At 36.1% G+C, this 21,645-nt stretch overlaps 1 protein-coding gene across 1 annotated transcript in view; it reads left to right on the forward strand.

Moving 5' to 3' along the window:
• Nucleotides 1-16,411, forward strand: part of OVCH1 (ovochymase 1) — a 48,985-nt gene extending 32,574 nt beyond the window's left edge. The window contains 7 exon segments of the mRNA XM_072718792.1: nt 5,026-5,175; nt 5,503-5,598; nt 8,883-9,107; nt 14,089-14,214; nt 15,182-15,266; nt 15,268-15,315; nt 16,264-16,411. Coding sequence (XP_072574893.1) covers nt 5,026-5,175; nt 5,503-5,598; nt 8,883-9,107; nt 14,089-14,214; nt 15,182-15,266; nt 15,268-15,315; nt 16,264-16,411 — 878 coding nt within the window.
• The last annotated feature ends 5,234 nt before the right edge of the window (nt 16,412-21,645 follow it).

The raw sequence follows: 21,645 nt of genomic DNA on the forward strand, positions 1-21,645 counted from the left end.
TCAAATAGAAAAGTGCTCTGAATTAATGTGGTCATTCTTCCCCTTTTGAGGGATGGTTTTTCTCTCTGCTTCAAATCAAGGAAATCACAAATGGCTCTGTTGTCTCTGTCATGTTTGACAGCATCTGACTTTAAGGGAACACCTTACTCGATATCAAGAGAGCGAAGGGGAATTTGGGAGGGAATTAGGTCCATGACAGAGGTGACCCAAATATCATGATCTTGGTGGGCATTTATTTCAGTGACATCCAACTGTCCCTTTGCAGCACAACCAAATTTACAAGGGGAGGAAAGTAGAATTTGAGATTCTGGCTAAGAAATGTGGCTAGCTAAAGAACACTAGATTAGTAACAAGGTGACTTCAGAAACTCTGATAAGGTGGACTCTGGTATTTCTATCAGGTAGTTGATTTTTACCCTCCTGTGTGTGCTCAGAGGTAATGGACCTGCGTAATGTAATTTCTCATCCAGGAAGGTGAAGGAGAATGTTGGAATGCAGAAATATGGAGTTTCAGAGATGCAGTGTAGAATCCTATGCTTTGGGGGCACCTGGGTGCCTCAGTGGTTGAGCATCTGCCTTTGGCTTGGGTCGTGATCCCAGGGTCCTGGGATGGAGTCCTGCATCGGGCTCCCTGCGGGAAGCCTGCTTCTCCCTCTGCCTATGTCTCCGCCTCTCTCTGTGTGTCTCTCATGAATAAATAAATTAAAATCTTAAAAAAAAAAATCCTATTATTTGCTCACAACACATCCTAGATTGTTTTTAAAATGTTGAGCTCTTTGACCTATAAGGTGATCTCTATCTTCACAGAGTGGTGTATGTCTTGTTCCTGCTGACTCTTCGAATCTATTTCATACTTCTCTTCTCTTGCTTATATATTTCAGCCACACTGATTACTTTCTGACCATACAAGTCACCACATCCTGCCTAACTTGGGGCCTTACTTAGCCCAGATATCAATTCTGAATAAAATGCTATTCCTCCTGGCTTTTGAAAACCCAGCTCCTTCTTTTGTGTATTAGCTCAAATGTTATTGAAATGACATACACCTACACGAGTATGTAAGCACACACAACTGCCCGCCTTTATTCTCTACTTTTTGCTCTGAATATTTTCTCTATAGCTATTATCACCATCTAATTTGCTTATACCCTCTTGCTTAGAGTGCCTAGCTCACAGTAGGCACTGAATAATTTTTGAAAATAAATAGGTACCATTTGCCTATTGAATATTTACCATATGGTAGGCCCTATGATAGACCCTGACGATAAAAGATGAATTGACAGACTCTTTCTGGATCATGCGATGTTTGTAATTGCAAGAAAAATTCTTTATTTGGTATACATTGGTACCAGGTGAATAAGTAATTTAAAGATAAAATAAACCTGACTTGACACATCAGACCACTTACAAACTGGAAAGAAGTCTTAAGTATAACCTTACTTCATATGGAGAAAAATTACATCCAGAGAAAATGTTAATTGTTCTACATTACAGACTAGGGAATCTGTCTCCCTGTTCCTACTTGAGGATTTCTTCTGTGAAATTCTTCATATAAAATAAATAGCTACATCAAATGTCATAAGCTCAGTTTATTTTATCAGAAGACAAAGGATTTAGTTTGAGTCTAAATACATTTCTGTCAACGAAAAAGAGAGTGAAAATCAGAAAGGCTGCCTTAAAATGCAAATCTGATAGGTTTTTTTAAAGCTTTATTGAGCGATAAGTGACATATAACATTGTGTAAGTTTCAGATATACAGTGTAATGATTTGAAGCACTTGTATATTGTGAAACGCTTACCACAGTAGAGTTAATCAACACCTCCGTCACCTCATATAATTACCATTTCTTCCTGGTGGTGAGAACACTTAAGATCTACTTTCTTATCAACTTTTAAATATATAATACAGTATTGTTAATCATAGTCACCATGTTGTACATTAGATTCCCAGAACTGTTCATCTTATAATGGGAAGTTTGTTCCCTTTGACCAAGATCTCCCTCATTTTCCCCATCCCCCACTCCCTGGTAACTATCATTCTACTCTCTGTTCCTTTGAGTTCAGCATTTTTTAGATACCAAGTATAAGTGATATCATAGAATATTTGTCTTTTGCTATCTGACCTTTCACTTAGTATCATGTCCTCAAGGACCATCCATGTTGTTGGAAAGAGAAGGATTCTATTTGTTCTCATGGCTGAATAATAACCCATTTCATATATATATATACATATATATGTATATATATATACCATATTTTTATACCATTTCATATATATGCCATATTTTTATATATATATCATATTTTTTTAATTTTATCCTGTGACAGAAAAATAGGTTTTCTTATCTCGGCTATAGTAAATTAAGCTGCAATATATATGGGAGTGCAGACACCTCTTTGATAACCTGTTTTTATTTCCTTGAGGTGTATTTCAGAAGTGGATCATATAGTAGTAAATTTTTAGCTTTTTGAAGAATGTTTATATTATTTTCCATAGTGATGTACCAATTTATATTTCTACCAACTGTGTAAAGGATTCCCTTTTCTCCACATCCTTGCCAACATTTTTTTATGTCTTTTTGATGATACCTCTTCTAACAAGTATGAGGTGACATCTCATTGTAGTTTTGATTTGCATTTCCCTGATGATCAGTGATGTTGAGTATCTTTTCATGTACTTGTTGCCCATCTGTATGTCTTCTTTGGAAAAAATGTCTATTCATATCCTCTGCCTATTTTTTAGGGTACATTGTTTTTGTTATCAGTTTGTATGAGTTGTTTATATATTTTGGATATTAACCCTCTATCAGATAAGAGGTCTGCAAATGTTTTCTCCCATCCCATAGGTTGCCTTTTCATTTTGTTGATTGTTTCTTCTGATATATACAAGCATTTTACTTTCATGTAGTTCCAGTTAGTTGATTCTTTCTTTCGTTGCTTGTGCTTTTGGTTTCATATAAAAAAAATTGTTGCCAAGACCAATGTCAAGGAGCTTTATCCTTATGTTTTCTTCTAGGAGTTCTACGTTTGTAGCTTTATATATGTCTTTAATTCATTTCAAGTTTAATTTTTTGTGAGTAGTATAAAATAGGGACCAATTCCATTCCTCTACCTATTGTTGTCCAGTTTTCCCAATATCATTGGTGAAGAGATTATCCTTTCTCCGTTGAGTATTCTTTCTTCTTTGTCAAATATTAGTTGACTGCATATGTTAGGGTTTTTCTGGACTTATGATTCTAGCCCATTTGTCTATGTGTCTTTTTATGCCAGTACCATACTGCATTGACTACCATGGATTTGTAACATATTTTCAAATCAGGAAATGGGATGTCTCCAGCTTTGTTCCTTCTCAGGATTTCTTTGGCTATTTAGGTTCTTTCGTCGGCCCATATGATTTTTAGGATTTTTTTTTATTTCTATGAAAAATACTATTGAAATTTTGAAATGGACTTCACTGAATCTACTGGTGGCTTTGGTAGTATGGACACAATATTGATTCTTCTGATCTTTGAAATTAGGATTATGTGTTCCATATGTTTGTATCTTTATCAATTTATTTTGTCAATATAGTTTTTATTGTGGAGATCTTTTACCTTTTTGGTTAATTTTATTCCTAAGCACTTTATTTTTTGACGTTTTTGTATATAGGATTGTTTTCCTTATTTCCTTTCCAAGTTTTTATCTAAATTCCAGTTAGTTACCATGTAGTATGATAGTAGTATCAGGTGTAGAATTTAGTGATTCAACACTTACTTACAACACCCAGTGTTCATTGTAAGTGCCCTCCTTAATCCCGTTTATTTCTTTTTCATATTTTTTTTTTGTTAATGTATAGAGACACTACTAATTTCTGAATGTTTGCTTTGTGTCCTGAAACTTTACCGTACTCATTAATTAGTTCTAACTGTTTTGTTTTGAGTTCTAACAGTTTTTGATGGAGTCTTTAGGATTTTCCTAGATCATATCCTCTACAAATAAAGGCAGTTTTACTTCTTGCTTCCTGCTTTACTCTTTCCTTCCTTCCTTGTATTTCTTTTTCTTGCCTTATTGTTCTGGCTAAGACTTCTAAACCTATATTGAATAGGAATGGTGAAAGTGGGCATACTTGTTTTTATTTCTTATCTTACAGGAAAAGCCTTCAGCTTTTCACTATTGAGTATGATGTTAGCTATGGGTTTGTTATATATCACCTTTATTATGTTGAGGTATGTTCTGTCTATACCCAATTTGTTGAGAGTTTTTATCATGAGAGGATGTTGCATTTTGTTAAATACATTTTCTGTGCTATTCATATGATAACATGATTTTTAAACTTTCATTCTATTAATATGTATCACATTCATTAATTTATATATGTTGAACTATCTTTGCATCACTGATCATGGTGTATGATCCTTTTAATATGCTATTAAATTCAGTCTGCTAGTATTTTGTTGAGGATTTTTACATCTGTGCTTATTAGAGATTTTGGCCTGTAGTTTTCTTGTAGTGTCCTTACCTGGCTTTGATATCAGGGTAATTACAACCTTGTGTAATAATTTTAGAGTGTTCCGTCCTCTTCAATTTTTGGCAAGAGTTTGGGAATTGAAGTCAATTCTTTAAATGTTTAGTAGAATTCACCAGTGAAGCTATCTGGTCCTGAGCTTTGCTTTATTGGGGTGTTTTTGATTAATGATTCAATCTCCTTGCTCATATTGCTCTGTTCTGATTTTCTATTTCCTCATGATTTGGTCTTGGCAGGTTGTTTGTTTCTAGGAATTTATTTATTTCTTCCAGGTTATCCAATTTTTTGGTGTATAGTTATTCATAGTAGTCTCACGAATCTTTGTATTTCTGTGGTATCCGTTGTAATATCTTTGTGATTTTACTTATTTGAGTTTAAGGACTCAAAGGTATACAAATTGATGAAGTATAAGCATTTTTCATTAAAGAAATGTGTTATGAATAAATTATTGATTATTCCTGTTCCAAAATTGAAAGCAGAAGCTCTGGTTAAAGCAATTTTTAGAACATATTTTCTTGTTCTGTGGTGGCCCATTAGTGTGTAGATGTGAAAAAGGTCCCTTTGTCCTATATGACATTGTCAGCTGGGAAGCTGGCTGTGCCCAGCCAAGGAAGCCAGATGTACTTGCCAGGGTGAGTGTCTTCTTGGACTGGATCCAATTCAAAATGAAAGGTAAATATTTTTCAGATATTACAAAAACAATTCCTCTTTCTTTAGAGTAGGTTTGCAAGAAGTGAGTGTGGTAGAAATCAGCATTATGAAAGAAAAAAACATAAAGTAGTATTTCATTTATTTTAGTTTCTTAAACATTAAAATGCACATTAAAATTCTGTAAGAAAACATTCTCCCTTGAGCAGAGAGAGTAAAGCTGACTTTTCCTGAGGCTGTTATAATCCTAGATTTGCATTTTCTTTTGACAAAAGCTGTTTTGATATAGACTACATTTTCTTTTGAGGCTTTCATCGTGATTTATTTTTAACATGCTCTCTCCAGGTACAGGTCCTGCTTCACTTCAGATAAATAATGAAAGCAAAACCTTAACAAGGCAACAGTTACCACCACTCACGCCTTCAACGGACAATGCATTTGGACCAGGTAATAGATGTTCATGTTATCCAATTAATGCAGCAGGTAAGAACTTAGCAAATAGCTTTGCCTGTCTATGTTCACTAATTTTCTTTGGAATAGGATAAACCCTGTGTTTTCATTCTGGCTAGTAGTTTGTACTGAAGAAGAGTGTTGTCATTGTGACCATCTGGGTTTCTTTTCTACCCCCACAGATACAGCTGTTGCAGGTAAAAAAAAAAAAAATTGTGGTTGTGAACAAGTTCCTGAGTTTGAATTTTGAAGGAGTGCATAGAAAGAATTATTCTGACCTGTTTATTCCTACATAATTAAAGGTCTTTACATTTTCAGATATCTGGGTAGGTGAGGACCCTGGATGTGAGAGAGAACTACAACAAGCATCAGTGTTAGTCATTTATAATTCTCCCACAATTGTCAGTGTCTGTTTGCTAATGGGATTTTTATTTTTATTTAAAGTGAAACTGCAGCTGGAGAATTAGAAGTCTTTAATAGACCTGTAGGGAGATGAAAGTTCTATAATGTCATCATTCTTTATTTCCAGGTGGTCTCACGCAGTATCTTCTTTCTCATCGTCTCTACCCCCATCCATCCCACCTACAATCAAGCTCAGTAGGTAACTAGAAGAGGTGGGGGAAGGTCGAAGGGGCTACAGAAGACAGGGGGAATTGCTAGAGTGATAACCTTCAGTAGGAGAGAGGGGATGAGATCTTGTGTTCAGCAGGAGGGGTTGGTCTCAGAGAAGAGCAAGGTGCAGTTCATCCATAGTTGCTGGATGGGAGGCAGACTTATGCGGTATATGTGGAGATGGGAGCTTCTGGCGATTTTCTAATTGCTTCTATATACTTATCAGATGAAGCAGGATTGTTGAAGAGGGTTTGAGGGTTTTAAGAGAAAAGAAGTATGAAATAGTTCTTTAAAAAAGTGACAAAGTGCATGTACTAGGAAAATGTAGTAGGATTGCTGGGCAACATAAAAGCCTCTGAGATTAATAACATGAATTTATAGGGAGACTGACCAGTTTATTTGTATGTTTTCTTCTGGAGACACTGAGGGGTAGCACATATATGTAGAACAGATGGGAAAGTAGATTCAATCAGAATGGGTTTTCCCAAGTATGCAAGAGTATAAGGGTGTTGAAGGCATTGTGTAGTAGGAAGGGATTAAGATGATATATTCTGGAATTTAAGCTAGGAAAAGAGTGAATGAGGATGAGAGAGAGTTAGGGACAAAGGAAAGGTGGTCGGGTAGATGAATAGCACGTCTCAAAAAGTGGAAGGAGCATTGGAGGGAGCTGAGAAGATAGAGGTTGTGGATGGAGAGAGCAGTGCTTGAAAGTGAGATATGGAAGGTGTTGTTGTTGCTGAGAACCACATCCCTGGGAGCTGACCATTGGGTTGGGTGGCTGAGGTCTGGTGGAGAACAAGATCATTGGAAGGAAGTTGAGAAATTAGAAAACTCCAGTGCTGGGCTCATCATTTATATGGGTACTGAAATCAGCAAGATGTGTGGCAAAAATATTGTTGGAGAAAAATGACTGCTAAAGTCTTCTAGGAATAAGAAAGTGGTAATTCGGGGACCAGTTGTGGGTGGTATGGTCTGACAACACAAGAATCAAAGAGTCTTACTTAGATTAAAAATAAATCTGGAATTGGGGTTGAGATGAAGAGCAGATCTAGGCCCCAGATCCTTAAACCTAATGATTTAGATGGTTTGAATTAAATGAAAAATTGTGATTAGTGCATAAGTAAATTAATGCATACAAAGCACTTAAAATAGAAATGGCATGATGAATGGCAACAGTCAACAGGTGGTGTTGGTAGTGATCAACTAATATATTCATTGAACTGTCCCATTCAGAAAATAAACGTTGTTAAAATGTAGAGAAGATATTTCTCGTTTGTATATGTTCAGAAATACATATGCATGCCAAAGAACTTTGCAAGTTTTACATATGAAAGGGTATTGTTTTGTTTTAATTCTGTGAATATCCTATGCATTAAAATGTTGAAACTATCCTATCTTTAACATCCACCCACTCCCACCACTTGCTTTTTACACAAGAGGATTGTTAGCCCATTTATAAAAAGAAGTGACTGATTGGGAATTCATGACTTTATATGATTTGGTTCCTTTCCAGGCAGATTTGTCATAGAGGATTCATGGGGACAGGAAAAAAAGATTGAAAAGATATGTTGGGGCCAGAGTCTGAAAGACAGTGCAAGCTGCACAATTTCAGTTGCTTTGAGCAAGGAAAGAACATAATTATTTTGTTTCATACACTATCCCAGATTGGAGGGCATGGTGGGAAAGATTAAAGACTGGGAAATCAGTGAGGTTACTATTAAATCAAGGTGGGTCTATAACTATCTAAATTAGATTACAGTAGCCATATACATTTAGGGGAGAATTTACAAAGAAAATAATGGGACTAGGCAATTGAATAGAATCCTGAATTCTTATAACATTCCATTTCCCTTCTTCACTTTCTGCCACTCCTCATTTCTACTCTTCATAAAAGTATATTTATGTATCTGTCACCTCAGATCATTAATTTCTCTATGCAAAGCATATATAATCACACAATAATTAATTAACGAAAACTCCTACATTAAGATATGTTCATTTGAATGCAGAGTATTTCAATATGTAATTGCTCAGAGGATTTTTGTCAAAGGAATACACAGAGGTGAAGAAGGAGGAGTCAAGGGTATATATAACATGAAGAAGCAGCAGCTGACTATAGGATCAGCGGGCCAGAGAGCCACAGGCATCTGAAGCTCTGCAAGTAGCCCTGCAGGTCCAAAGGTGCCCTTGGACTTAAGAGCAAGTGGAAGAAGTGAGAGACTTTCAAATGTATCAGCAGATTCTCCTTCTTTTGATCTCAGTCACGAATTCCATGAATATGATCATTTGTCCCAGCAAGATAAATGCTCAGTGAAATTAGTGAAGCTTTTAGGAACAGACCTTCATTGCATCTCAAAGAAGGAAGGAAATGAAAACATGCTGGAAGTAGAGATTGCATATCCACTGTGCATCTTCTAAGGCATTTAAAAGATTCCTTGAAAAGAAATTTTAAATAATTAGAATTTAACTTCTACTACAATCTCATTTCAAGAAAATAGGACACATTCAATGGGATGATCATTTTTACCCAAGGACATGTGAAAGAGAATAATCAAGTTTTAATTTTCTTCAGGCAAGCATAAATTTTTCAGGTTTGTGGTGGAGGCTCACTTTGTATTGCTTTGCTTTGTTTATGTTGGTCCCTGGTGTCTGTGTGCTCTGAATCGTAGGTTGTTACTCTGAAGTGGAACTGGAAGAACCCAGAGGCTGTTTTTCAACTCCAAGATATCCACAGGATTATAGAGGAAAACTGGAATGTTCTTGGGTGCTCAGAGTGTCACCAAGCAGTATGGCAAAATTGACAGTTGAGTATCTATCACTGCCTTGGTCTCTTGTGTGTCCAGATTCTGTTGTGGCTATTTATGAAGAAAGCCACGATGAGAGAGGGGTATCAGGTAATGGCATTTCAATTCTCTGCTGGGAGCCCTTTTGGTATAGGCAGCTTTTATGATCAGGAGAGAGCTTGACTTGGGTAACACTACCACCAAAATGTGGATTCATGTAATAGGCATGACTTTTTTAAAAAATATTTTATTTACTTATTTATTCATGAGAGACAGAGAGGGGGAGGGCAGACACATAGGCAGAAGGAGAAGCAGGCTCCATGCAGGGAGCCCGATGTGGGACTCAATCTTGGGACTCTAGGATCATGCCTTAAGCCAAAGGCAGATGCTCAACTGCTGAGCCACCCAGCATCCCACCTTTTTTTTTTAAGGCACACTTAATATTTTCAAAGTGAATGAGGGTGAGAGAGGGACAAAGGAAAGGTGGTTGGGAAGATGAATAGCACGTCTTAAAAAGTGGAAGGAGCATTGGAGGGAGCTGAGAAGATAGAAGGTTGTGGATGGAGAGAGCAGTGCTTGAAAGTGAGATATGGAAAGTGTTGTTGTTGCTGAGGATCACATTCCTGGGGGCTGACCATTGGGTTAGGTGGGTGAGGTCTGGTGGAGAACAAAATCATTGGAAAGAGGTTGAGAAATTAGAAAACTCCAGTGCTGGGCTCATCATTTATATGGGTACTGAAATCAGCAAGATGTGTGGCAAAAATAATGTTGGAGAAAAATGACTGCTAAAATCTTCTAGGAATAAGAAAGTGGTAATTCGGGGACCAGTTGTGGGTGGTATGGTCTGACAACACAAGAATCAGAGTCATATTTAGATTAAAAATATATCTGGAATTGGGGTTGAGAAGAGCAGACTTAGGCTCTTAATAGTTTCAAAAGTTGAATTTACAAAACAGGTGTACTAGAGGTTGAGTGTGTGTGTGTGTGTGTGTGTGTGTGTGTTCGTACGTATGTGTATTCAAGCAGAAAAAAGACAAGAGAGTTCAAGTTCTTCAAGCATACTGGAACTATGCCAGGATGCCAGAAATGTATATGAAGGAGGAATTAAGATGGTTAAAAATCAGATGTGGGTAGGAGGTGGGGGTTGGATTTTAAAATAAAGCAAAATATAGTAAAGGTTTTTACAATGGCAGAATTTAAAATATTTGCTAATAATACGCTAGCTTTCATTTCATTTCATGTGCGGGCAACCCTGTTTTGTGCAACAAAACAAAGTTGATACCTCCTGTTTGTGTAGGGGTGGTACCGCTCTTAGGAGGGAGGTAGGAACGTTTTGGAAATCATTTGGTTGATGGGGACACCTGGGAAGAAAATAAGTGTATGCCTGCACATACATGCTGAAGACCAGAAAAATCCTCTGATGATGAAACTGTGTTCTTGGGATAAATTCTGAGATGAAATCATTTGGTTAGAGGGCACAAAACATTTATTTAAAGAATCTTTATAAATACTGTCTCATTTAGACCTGGCCTATCTACTTTGTTCATTTTTCTCCTGCAATCTGATGGGCTCCCCCATCCACCTTGATTGAAACAGCTCCAGGTCTTCTTGTAGCTGGAATGAAATCCAGAATTCCTAGCATGGCCTTCTGTCCTCCTTCCTGACTCACATGATCAGGTGCTATCCTTCTCACCTGAGGCCTCTTGTCCAGCTCCTCCTAGCTCTTCAGAGAGCTCCTTGTCTGTCCCTCACATCTCTTAAGTCTTGACTAGAATGTCTCCTCCTCCTTCTCTTCCTCCTTTTTTAAAGACTTTATTTATTTGACAGAGAAAGAGCACAAGTAGGGGGAGCAGCAGGCAGAGGGAGAAGGAGAAGCAAGCTTCCTGCTGAGCAGGGAGTGTGCTGTGGGGCTGGATCCCAGGACCCTGGCTGGGGTCATGACCTGAGCTGAAGGCAGACTCTCAACCGACTGAGCCACCCAAGCGCCCCCAGAGTGTCATCTCCTGAATGATACCTACCTTCATTTCTGTAAATTACATCACTTCCTGCTTGGGTACCTCCTAGTTCCTCCCCCTTTTCTTTAGCACTTATTATCTTCCAACATTATGATTTGTTTTCATGTTTGTGGTCTGTGTTTTCTCTATTGAATGTGAGTTTTCAGAAGGTAAAGACTTTCATCTTTGAAGGCTCTCCAGTGCCTAGAACAGTATGTGAGATGTAGGAGGCACTGAATGAGGGGCACCTGGGTGGCTCAGTGGTTGACTATCTGCCTTCAGCTCAGGTTGTGATCCTGGGATTGAGTTCCACATCAGGCTCCCCACAGGGAGCCTGCTTCTCCCTCTGCTTCTCTCCCTGTGTCTCTTGTGAATAAATAAATAAAATCTTGGGGGGCGGGGGGGAAGGAAGGCATTGAATGAGTGAATGAATGAGTGATAGGTCACCTGGTCAAAGAGGGCTTCTCAGTCTAAAGTAGTGCCATTCATTCCCTCCCAACGTCCTTTTCATCATATTATGCAGATTATTTCACTGGCAGCCTTGATCCCTATTTGAAATCATCTTCTTTATTTACCTGGCTAAAATAAAAGATTCATGGAAGCAGGGATCTTGCTATTTTGTTCCTTACTATATCTTCCCAAATTAGAATCATGTCTAGAGACTGAGAATATTTTTTTTTCATGACTGTGTACTGATAAATTACTCTTCAGAAAAGCTAAATCAGTTTTCATTGCCATTAGCAATACATGGCAGCCTTTTGCACCATAACTGAATATATCAATTTGATAGGCACTTTTATTTTTTTAAAATCATTAATGGTGGCTTTTTTTCTAATGTTGGTTAGCTATTTGTATTTTTTATTTCTTTGTCATTACCATCCATTTTTTTCGGTATTATTCTTTTTATCAGTTTATGAAAGCTGTTATACATATATTTTTCCCTTGTCATAAGTTGCAAGTACTTGTTCTGATATTTGCCTCTAATTTTTTAAAATACTTTATTTATTTATTTGAGAGAGAGTGCATGTGAGTGAGGGGAGGGGCAGAAAGGGAAGGAGAGGGAGAAGGAATCTCAAGCAGACTCCCCGCTGGGCACGGAGCCCTACAAAGGGCTCGATCTCATGACCCCAAGATCATGACCTGAACCAAAATCCAGAGCTGGATGCTTAACTGACTTACTACTCAGGCACATCCTTAATATTTATTATATGTTGATGTAAACATTTAAAAATTTGTTTAAATCTATCTATAAACACCTTTAATCTTTGATTTATCTCATTGCTTTTATTTATAAATATTCATTGTTCATTCTGAGTTCAGAAAATTTTTTTTATAAACTTCTTTAATCCTAATGAAATGTTTTTTTTCATATGGTGAAGTGATGGTATCTTTTTCTTCAAGAAAAAACTATTTTCTCTCCAACTGGTAGCAATCTATTATATTGCTATTTTTCTTCAAGAAAAAACTATTTTCTCTCCAACTGGTAGCAAATCTATTATATACTAGATTCACATATAAAGAGAAACATTTTCTGGGAAAACTTACCTTCATCTTTATAATCTATTGAAAACCATGCTTGGCCTTGTTGTGGATTAACTGAGGAATCCCTATAATTTTCCAACCTAGCATTTCTTTGATTTGAAATTGTCAGCTTGAAACTTGTAGAATGGTTCTTTCTCTTCAAATGATAGCTAGCAGAACTGCAAGACTCTAATGGAGGTATTACCCCATATTTAAGCCAGATAGTATTCTTCTATATTGTAAATGCTATCTTTTTCCCTGTGGGAGCCAGCAACTCACTCACTCAAGAGTTGTGTTGATCTCTACTTGCTACAAATAAGAATTTGATTATTTTTCAAATAATATTTCAACATCATTTACCTTAATGTGTTATACCATCCAATATTATTTGTTTTTTTCTAATCCGATATAACCTCTTCCTTCTCTTGTTCCATAGATACTTGTAAGAAGGATATACTAGGGGCTAGGTACCAACTCTTCTTGGTTGTAGGGATTCAATAGTGAGCAAAATGGACAAAAGAAATCCCTGCCCTTATCAAGCTTCTATTCTAGTGGGGAGTGGACACATAATATGAAAACAAAATATATATTATTAGGTAGATGAGCCAGGGGAAAATGAAGTAGGAAGAAAGAGAAGAATCTGAGATATGCCATACAGTTGTATGTAGTATAACCAGCAAATAAATGTCTTTCTGAGCAGGTGACACTTTGATAAACGTTATAGGATAATACTGGCTTATTATTATAGTAGAAGGGTTTGATCCTAAGAAATTCACAGGTTCTTTTCACATCTTCTTTAATCAGCCCTCTGAATTATTTTAGAATTATGGTATAATTTTCTTTTTCATCTTTGACTCAAGTCTTCAACCTGAAGGGATCAAAAGGAGACAGACTATAGGGAAAGAATAAATTTTCAGGTAGACTGTTTTCCATCGTGGATTTTTCATAGTGAGAGATTTTTAATATGTAGGTACTTTACTAGAAGAAAAAATGGCAGAGCAGCATTATTTTAAAGATGAAGTAATTTACTTCCTTCTGTCCTTCAAGGGAGCAATATGACATAGCAGACTGTGATAGGAATTGAATTCATGATCCTGGGTTTAGATCCTGAGTCCCCACCCTGCCAGTCTGACTTTGGGTGAGTCACATGAGTTCTGGAGCCGTTTCCCTCATTTTGCACAGTGAAATAAATTCCTACCTCATGGGTACAAACTTATAACTAGTTGACAAGTCCTGGAGATCTAATGCATAGTATAGGAAATATAGTCAACATTTGTATTAGAATCATCAAACTTGCCGAGGGACTAAATCTTAACTAGTTTCATTACAAAAAAGAAATGGTAATGATAAGAGGTGATAGAAGCTACCTATCACTGGAGTGGCAGTCATTTACAATGTGTAAATATTGTCATCAAATGGTGTACATCAAAATGGTGTATACTCTAAATCTATACAATGTCACATGTTAAATATATTTTGATAAAAATAAAAATAATTGCCATACCTAAAATAGAGAAACTGCTAAAAAAATTTTTAGTTCTTATGTTTTACTAGATTTCATTTTTTTCTAAACCTAGGCAAATTATGTGGGAGAGGGCTTTATTCAATGCTTTTCATGAGCTCCGGACCACTGGTGAGAGTGGTATTTCATTCCCTTGTGCAAGGTGCTTTGGGTATAAGTTATATTGTCTTTACAGTCCAAGGTATGCTTCATCATTTTATAAACTTATAAAGTTAAAAATCAATGTTTTTCTTTTTTAGAGATGTTTCAAAACATATACATTGTTTTGTAAGAAATGGTGTTTCTGTGGGGAGTTTATGTTTGAAAGGACAATCTATTTAAGGGATCTGAGATTGGTCAGATTCAAAAGAGAAACTGTTCAGTGGATAACCTGATTGACTTGTAAATCATCCAGAATTGTGATTCTGAATGTGGCTACGATATGTTGATTTCAAGACATTTTTTTTTACCGTCATGTGATTTTTATGCCACAGATAGCCTTTTCTGTGGATAAGAATATAAGGGTTTTAACTGTTAGCTGGTTGACTAGCTATGGATAATTTATTATCTCTGTATCAGAGTATTCTTTATAGTGATATTACTATAATCATAAAAGGTTAAGATGAGTATTTAAGATAAACTACACAAATATTAGGTCCTAGCATTATAACTGTAAATGCTAAGCAATTCAGACTTATCAGATTGCATTTTAGAACAAAGAATTAATAAGGCTTTCTGACTTTTGGTAAGTATAGGTAACTGAAAGCTAGTTTCTTTTCTTGGCACCAAAAAGCACTGCAGAGAGATATTTGGGGAAAAAGTTCAGTGAGTAATAAAGAAACGCATGCATATCATATGAAACTGTTTTCCCAAAAAAACTATATTAAAAATGTTGCTTTTAGATGGAATTGTACAGACAACTGGCATTATCTATAGTTTTTCCACATTCTCTTCCATTGACTTGATGCTGTGCCAAAGACAATTCTGAGAAAAGTGCTGTTCTCAGTATCTTTGAATGGTTCAGATACTTTTCATTAAAACCACTTCTGTTCATGTTTTTTCTAAAACAGGGAGGAAAAGTGACTTCTCTGCTCTGAAAGGCATTATCATAAGCCTTTCAAAGATTAATTTTATTTTCATCGCCTCTTTTTTTTTTTCTGTATTTTTAGGTCCAAAGGGCAGTAAAACTGCCAAACTTCTCCAGAGTTCAAACCAAGAATATATGGCCACCTGTGAGGATGTTATCCTGACAACTGGGAGGAGTCATTCAGATCCCAAGATACTCTCACAGAACCACAATGAGGTGAGGAAGGAATGTTTATTATGACGAAAGAAGTTTGTGAATGATCCTTTGACAAGCAGCAACCCTTGCTTAAGGCATTATTTCCTGCCTCCTCTCCTTGAAGTAACAGACTGTGAGGGAATCCCTGGTCTGAGACCTTCATTAGACAAAGACTGAATATAAGATCGTCCCTATTGATAAATTGTGTACTTTCTCAACAAAAGAGATCATTTATTAGGTAAAGTGGAAAGTCAAATCTCCATCTAAGAGTTTTGGAGATTGAAATAATGTACATAGAGTCTTCTAGCACATTTTAGGTACTCAATAAGTGGCTATTTAAATTGCCAAAACAGAGAACTTTCCTTGAATTAGACAATAGGATAAATTTAAAGTGTGAAGTGAAAAGTGAAGATTTGCATAATATCATTCCTAAGTAAATTTATATGATTTGGGGAAGTCTGGGGCAAATTCAGGGAAAAGTATGTCCTTAACTCTCAGATTGCCAGTCAGAATTTAAAGGATTACATATGATTGATCCACCATTCACTGTGATGGGTGAACTCAATTAACAATCTTAACAAATTAGGGATCCCTGGGTGGCGCAGAAGTTTAGCACCTGCCCTTGGCCCGGGGCACGATCCTGGAGACCTGGGATCGAATCCCATGTCGGGCTCCCGGTGCATGGAGCCTGCTTCTCCCTCTGCCTGTGTCTCTGCCTCTCTCTCTCTCTCTCTCTCTCTCTGTGACTATCATAAATAAAAAAACAAAAACAAAAAAACAATCTTAACAAATTAAGTCTTAGAAATATTTTGAATTGTTACAACTTAAAGTAAAAAAAATCCTTCTTTCACCCAAGCACAAAAGAGCAGATAAGAGTCCATAACAGTGATGCATACAATTCTGAACGAAGTCAGGACCAGTATGTGCTATTTGGAAATCATTCCTGACTTTCTTTTATCTGTGCCATAGTTGCCACTGGAAGTTATCAGCCCCCTTAAACCACATCGTTCGTCTTGATATTATCAACTTCCAGATGAAGCCAACACCCTTGGCCTGTCAGGGTCATATGTGGGTTTATGAAGGATTTGGATCAGGCAAAAACTTAATAGGTAACTAACGTCCCATGAAGCACTATGTTCTTGATTTTTTTTAAATGAAATATTCCCAGATTGTTTTGCATTCAGTGTTACTTACAGATGATGTAAATTATGTGATACTGAAATGGCCTTGCTATTTTTTAGATTCGTGATTGAGATTAACACTCTCTCAGACTGAGTTAAAAACAAAACCCAATTACCATATGCTGCTTATTTGGGTCATACCTAGATTAAACTTGCCCAGAAATACTGAAAATAAAGGATGGACAAAGAAGTTTTAGGCAAATGTAACACAAGAAATTGAGAGTATAATATTAATCAGGCAAAATGATATCCACCAGAAAAGGCATTAAATGGGTATATCAATTACATAGTAGCTGGAAACTTCACTACAGTGACTTACACTGATTTTTATGAATGAAAGAAAGAAAACTTCAGAGTTTTTCAGATGTGTCACTAACTTAGTCGTTCAGCTCTGTCAAGACTAAGGTTATGGCAGTTCTCTTGGCCTTTCCCTAATGGTTCCATAATGGCTATTTCAGTTCTCACTATTTCATAGAGGAAAGAGGAAGAAGGGACACAGAGAAAGGAGTATACCATTGAGAAAACAAACACATTTCCAGGAATCCTATTGCAAATTTAAGCCTCCTCCAGGCTGACTGGTCACATGCCTGACTGTGAGATGACTAGGTACAAAGGGAATGAAATGGGGCTTAAGCTGGCTGACCAACATTACACGACATGATGTGATAATGGCAGTCCAGATGGAAATCTGATAGTGCTGGATCCAGATCTCAGTTCTACTATATAGTAGTTAAATAATTTTGGGAATGTTCCCAAAGCTTTCTCAGACCCTGTTTCCTGAATTGTGACAAGAGAATGTAATATCTATCTTAGTTTTTTAAATAATTTACAAGAAGAGAAACTCACTGTCACAACCACCACATATATACATGTTGTTATAAATTCTCGATTTACTTAGTCAAGGACACTTCTGTCTGATGACACCAGGTGACTGCCCCGAGGGAGATGATGTTGGCATGATGCTGGCCTTTGACTCCCTAAGAAAGACCCAGATACCAGTGTACCTCTTCCCCTAGATAGGATCCTGTCAGAGTTGCTAAAACAGCCTATTGCTAAACCACCATCCTTTTATTCTTCTGATTTACATTACCATCCCGGAAGTAGATGCACTAAAAATCTTCCTGTTTCTTCCTGAGCAAATGTTAATAAATGCTGATAGTTCCTGGTTCCTGAGTCCATTTAGTATCAACAAGGCCACAGCTTCTAGCAGGGAGAATGCAGAATCTGCCCACAGTATCCTTAGAAATTATTTACACTTATTCCTTTCTTGCCTTATAGAATGTCTGTTACTTATACTACCAAGGGGACTCTTTTGGGAATTAAATGAGAGGATGCATGCTAATATAAAAGAAAGCAAGCTTCTGCCATGTTTGAATTAGAAATATACGCTTTCATTCCTATTCTTAAAATTGTGTTGTTGGGACGCCTGACTGGCTCAGCGGTTGAGCATCTGCCGTCAGCTCAGGGAGTGATCCCACAGTCCCGGGGTCGAGTCCCACATCAGGCTCCCTGCATGGAGCCTGCTTCTTCCTCTGCCTCTCTCTGTGTGTCTCTCATGAATAAATAAATAAAATCTTTAAGAAAATTTTGTTGCTTAGAAGAAAAGATTAGACTGTTGTTTCCCTAGTACGTCTCCATCAGTGGGGTGTCAGAGTACACAAAGTTGGAAGAACAAAGAAATAAAGAAAAAGGGGAAAGAATACATTAACTGTATCAGTTATACTTTATAATGTTAATGAACTATAAGCCTATTTTTCTTAGAATAAGTTCATAAAATATATGTACCATTTCCTTTCTCCTTCCTAATATTTCAGTTTTTGCCAGTAAAGTATGCAAGTTCCGGGGGTTGACTCAATGATTGAGGTCAATAGGTTACAAAATATTAAACATAACCGAATATAACTTATCTCAAGAATGCAAGGATAGTTCGATATTGAAAAATGTATTACATATAATATAACTATGTCATGTGAGAAAAAATAGATATAAATTAAGTACACAGTAATTACAACCTTAAAATCACACCAGTAAAATTAATAAAAGATATAATGGAAAAATCATTTTAATTATAATTAGCAACAAAATACATACTACTAGGAATAACTGTTAAACAAAACTCAACCAAATAAATTTGGAGGTCTAATTTGCTTTATTAAGGGACTCATGCATCAAGCAAGATTCCTTCTGGCAAGCAGAGGGTTGCTCTGAGGAACTGTACAAAATGAAAGGATTTTATAGAAAGAGGGTAGGATAGTTAGCAGAAGAAAAGGAAGCGGCTCTTATACATATACCTTGTCTTCCTTTGGGGAATGAAGAGGGCCCCTTTGACACTATCTCATTGGTGCTGACCAGAAAATTCTCGACTAACTGGTTAAGACTGCATTTCCAGGGTAGGTTGAAATTGCAATTAGGTTAGGTATTAAGACCCAGTTTGGTGACATGACCTCACATAAGTTACTCCATTTGGGGCCTGTATTTTTCTTTTTGACATCACTCTAAAATTTGCGATTTATTGTGCAAATACAAAACTTTACACATACACACAACCATACAAATATGAACAGAGAAATGTACCATGTTCTAAAACTGGAAAACAGAAATAACATTAATTCACACCAAATTAATATGTAAATATAGTATATTTCCCAGCAAAATCCCATGGTAATTTTTTTTTTCAGAGTGAGATAGAAACTAGTAACTATTTATCTTTAAAATAAATAGGACTAGCTGAAAATGTTTTGAGAGACTCAGCCCTGATTAAATTTCAAATTAAAACCAGAATCCCCAAAGGTTTTTTTTTTTTTAAGTGATGAGGCAAATTGTCAGATATTATTAAAACATACTTTAATACACAGAGACACAAGTGAATAGAAATAAGTAAACCAAAAGGGAAGGCATACAATATTTATAGATGAGAAATGTGGCATTACAAATCAGAGAGGAAAATATAAATTATATTTTTCATAACTTTGTACAAGAGCCAATTAAAGAGTTAAGCATTTTCCTTACAAAGTAGAAAAAATGGGTAATTATCTTAACTATTGATGGAGAAGGACTTTCTCATATAAAAGCACTGGAAGAAATGGGAAATTATTAAAAAATTCTTATATAATTAAAAACTTCTGCCTCGATAGAAACAAAATTTAAAAACAAATAACAAACCAGATTTCCAACAGCTCTGAGAAAGGTAGAAGGTAAATAGCATAGGGAATGTTTATAAATCAGTATTAGAAATTTCAAATCTGTAAAAATAAATTTATAGGCCCCAATATCTTTGACTCAGCTTTGATTAAATTTCAAATTAAAACCAGAGTCTCCAGTGCTTTTGATTTTTATTTTGTTCATTTCCCACGAGATGACAAACTACTGACCCACATGATTTTGAGAACATAGAGCCCTAGATTAACCATTAGCTTCTTTTCACAGATAAGAAAGGTTAGTGAGTATTCACCTATCAGTTCCTATACAATCTAAATTAAATCTCGTTTCTTGTCACAATGAAGTTGATCCTCTGGCCATCTGTCTACTAAAAAGAGAGTTTTTCTATAAGACAGAAGTTTCTTAAAATTGTCCACTTGAAACCTTGATACTATTGAATGTTAGAGCAAACTATCTTTGTTAGAATGTTTGTTTCTAAAAATACTATGTATGATCACTTAAAATTGGAAATGGTTTGTCATAGAAAGCATGCCAATTGCTACACCTTGCCTCTTATTCATTTGGCTATGCTGTAGATAAATGAAGGTTGTATGTAGCTGAAGCTCAAATATACTCCCTATATATCTTTATTTTATCTCAGTCTGGTGACAAGAATAAGTTTCCTGAGGACCTAGCTAGCTTATTGTTCCCTGACGAATAATTTGTTCCCTGGAGACCTAGCCAGACCGTGTCATCTTCTTTTATAATACATCACTTTAAAGAGATCTACCTAGACTATTCTAGACATTGTAGGAACAGATCCTGTGCTCTAGTTGGTTTAGAGCTCCTTCCTTAGGATTGCTTAGATTCAAGAATCTGAAATATTTTTCTCTCTATTCTTTTTTTTTTTAAAAGATTTTATTTATTTATTCATGAAAGACACAGAAAGAGTGGCAGAGACATAGGCAGAGGGAGAAGCAGGGTCCCTGTGGGGAGCCTGATGTGGGTCTCGATCCCAGGACCCCAGGATCATGACCTGAGCCAAAGGCAGACACTCAACCATTGAGCCACCCAGGTGCCCTCTTTCTCTCTATTCTAATAGGATTTTCTTCTGCTTAATTTTCTTATTTTTATATTCTTGGGAGTGGATAAATGATATAAATTCATTATTTCAAAAATAGGATTTTTTTCCTCTTACTTTTATTTTGCTTTGTGAGAGCTAGGTTTTTCGTATGCTTATTTTTTTCTTTATTCTGGGCTAGGAAAATTGTGTGGAGGAAATTCACCTTCATTAAAGTCTTATGGTCCTCTAACGATGTTGATTTTCACATACAATGTCAGTTTGGCCATGGAAGAATTTTCTTTGAGATATTCTTTTCATATTTCTGATAAGTCTATTGCTTTCATATATGTTTATGTGTATGTTTTTGTTTTGTGCTTTATTAGGAAAAAAATCTGTCATTAAACAGATTGAATTATCTATTTTATTGGTCTGCTTTAGAGGAGAAGGAAAAGGCATTGTATAAAGTATCACTTCTGTAATCTGTGGAGGCCTCAAGCTAACCCTCTATAAAGTATAGGTTGATCAGATTTATAATTTTTTCTTAAAGTACCTAAGAATTTTATCTATTTTTCTGTGTACTTGGATCATTATAACAATATAGGAGGAAACCTTTATCCCTAGCATAGAAGTTTCAAGTAGTTCTCTTTTGAAAGTAGTTTCCTTACTGTACTAATACTTTCTTTTTTCGCTTGTTTGATGAACAGTTCATTTATATTGGTTGCAACCAGATTATTGAAAAATATGCTTTGCCCAACATTCCCGTGCTTTGGGTGAAGACACGGTTGGCATTATGAAAATTAAGAGCTATTAATCTAGAACTATTGCAAATTATAGATATTATCATGGAGAAAACGTTTGCAATTTAGGTTTAATTCTGAACAGGTATTAAAATTGCTTCCATCCTTAACATTAATCAGTTTATACTCATTAAAATGTTAATTGGAATACAATTAAAGAGGCATTTCTACT

This window comes from Vulpes vulpes, chromosome 8, assembly GCF_048418805.1.
Source record: "Vulpes vulpes isolate BD-2025 chromosome 8, VulVul3, whole genome shotgun sequence".
Taxonomy (NCBI): Eukaryota; Metazoa; Chordata; class Mammalia; order Carnivora; family Canidae; genus Vulpes; species Vulpes vulpes.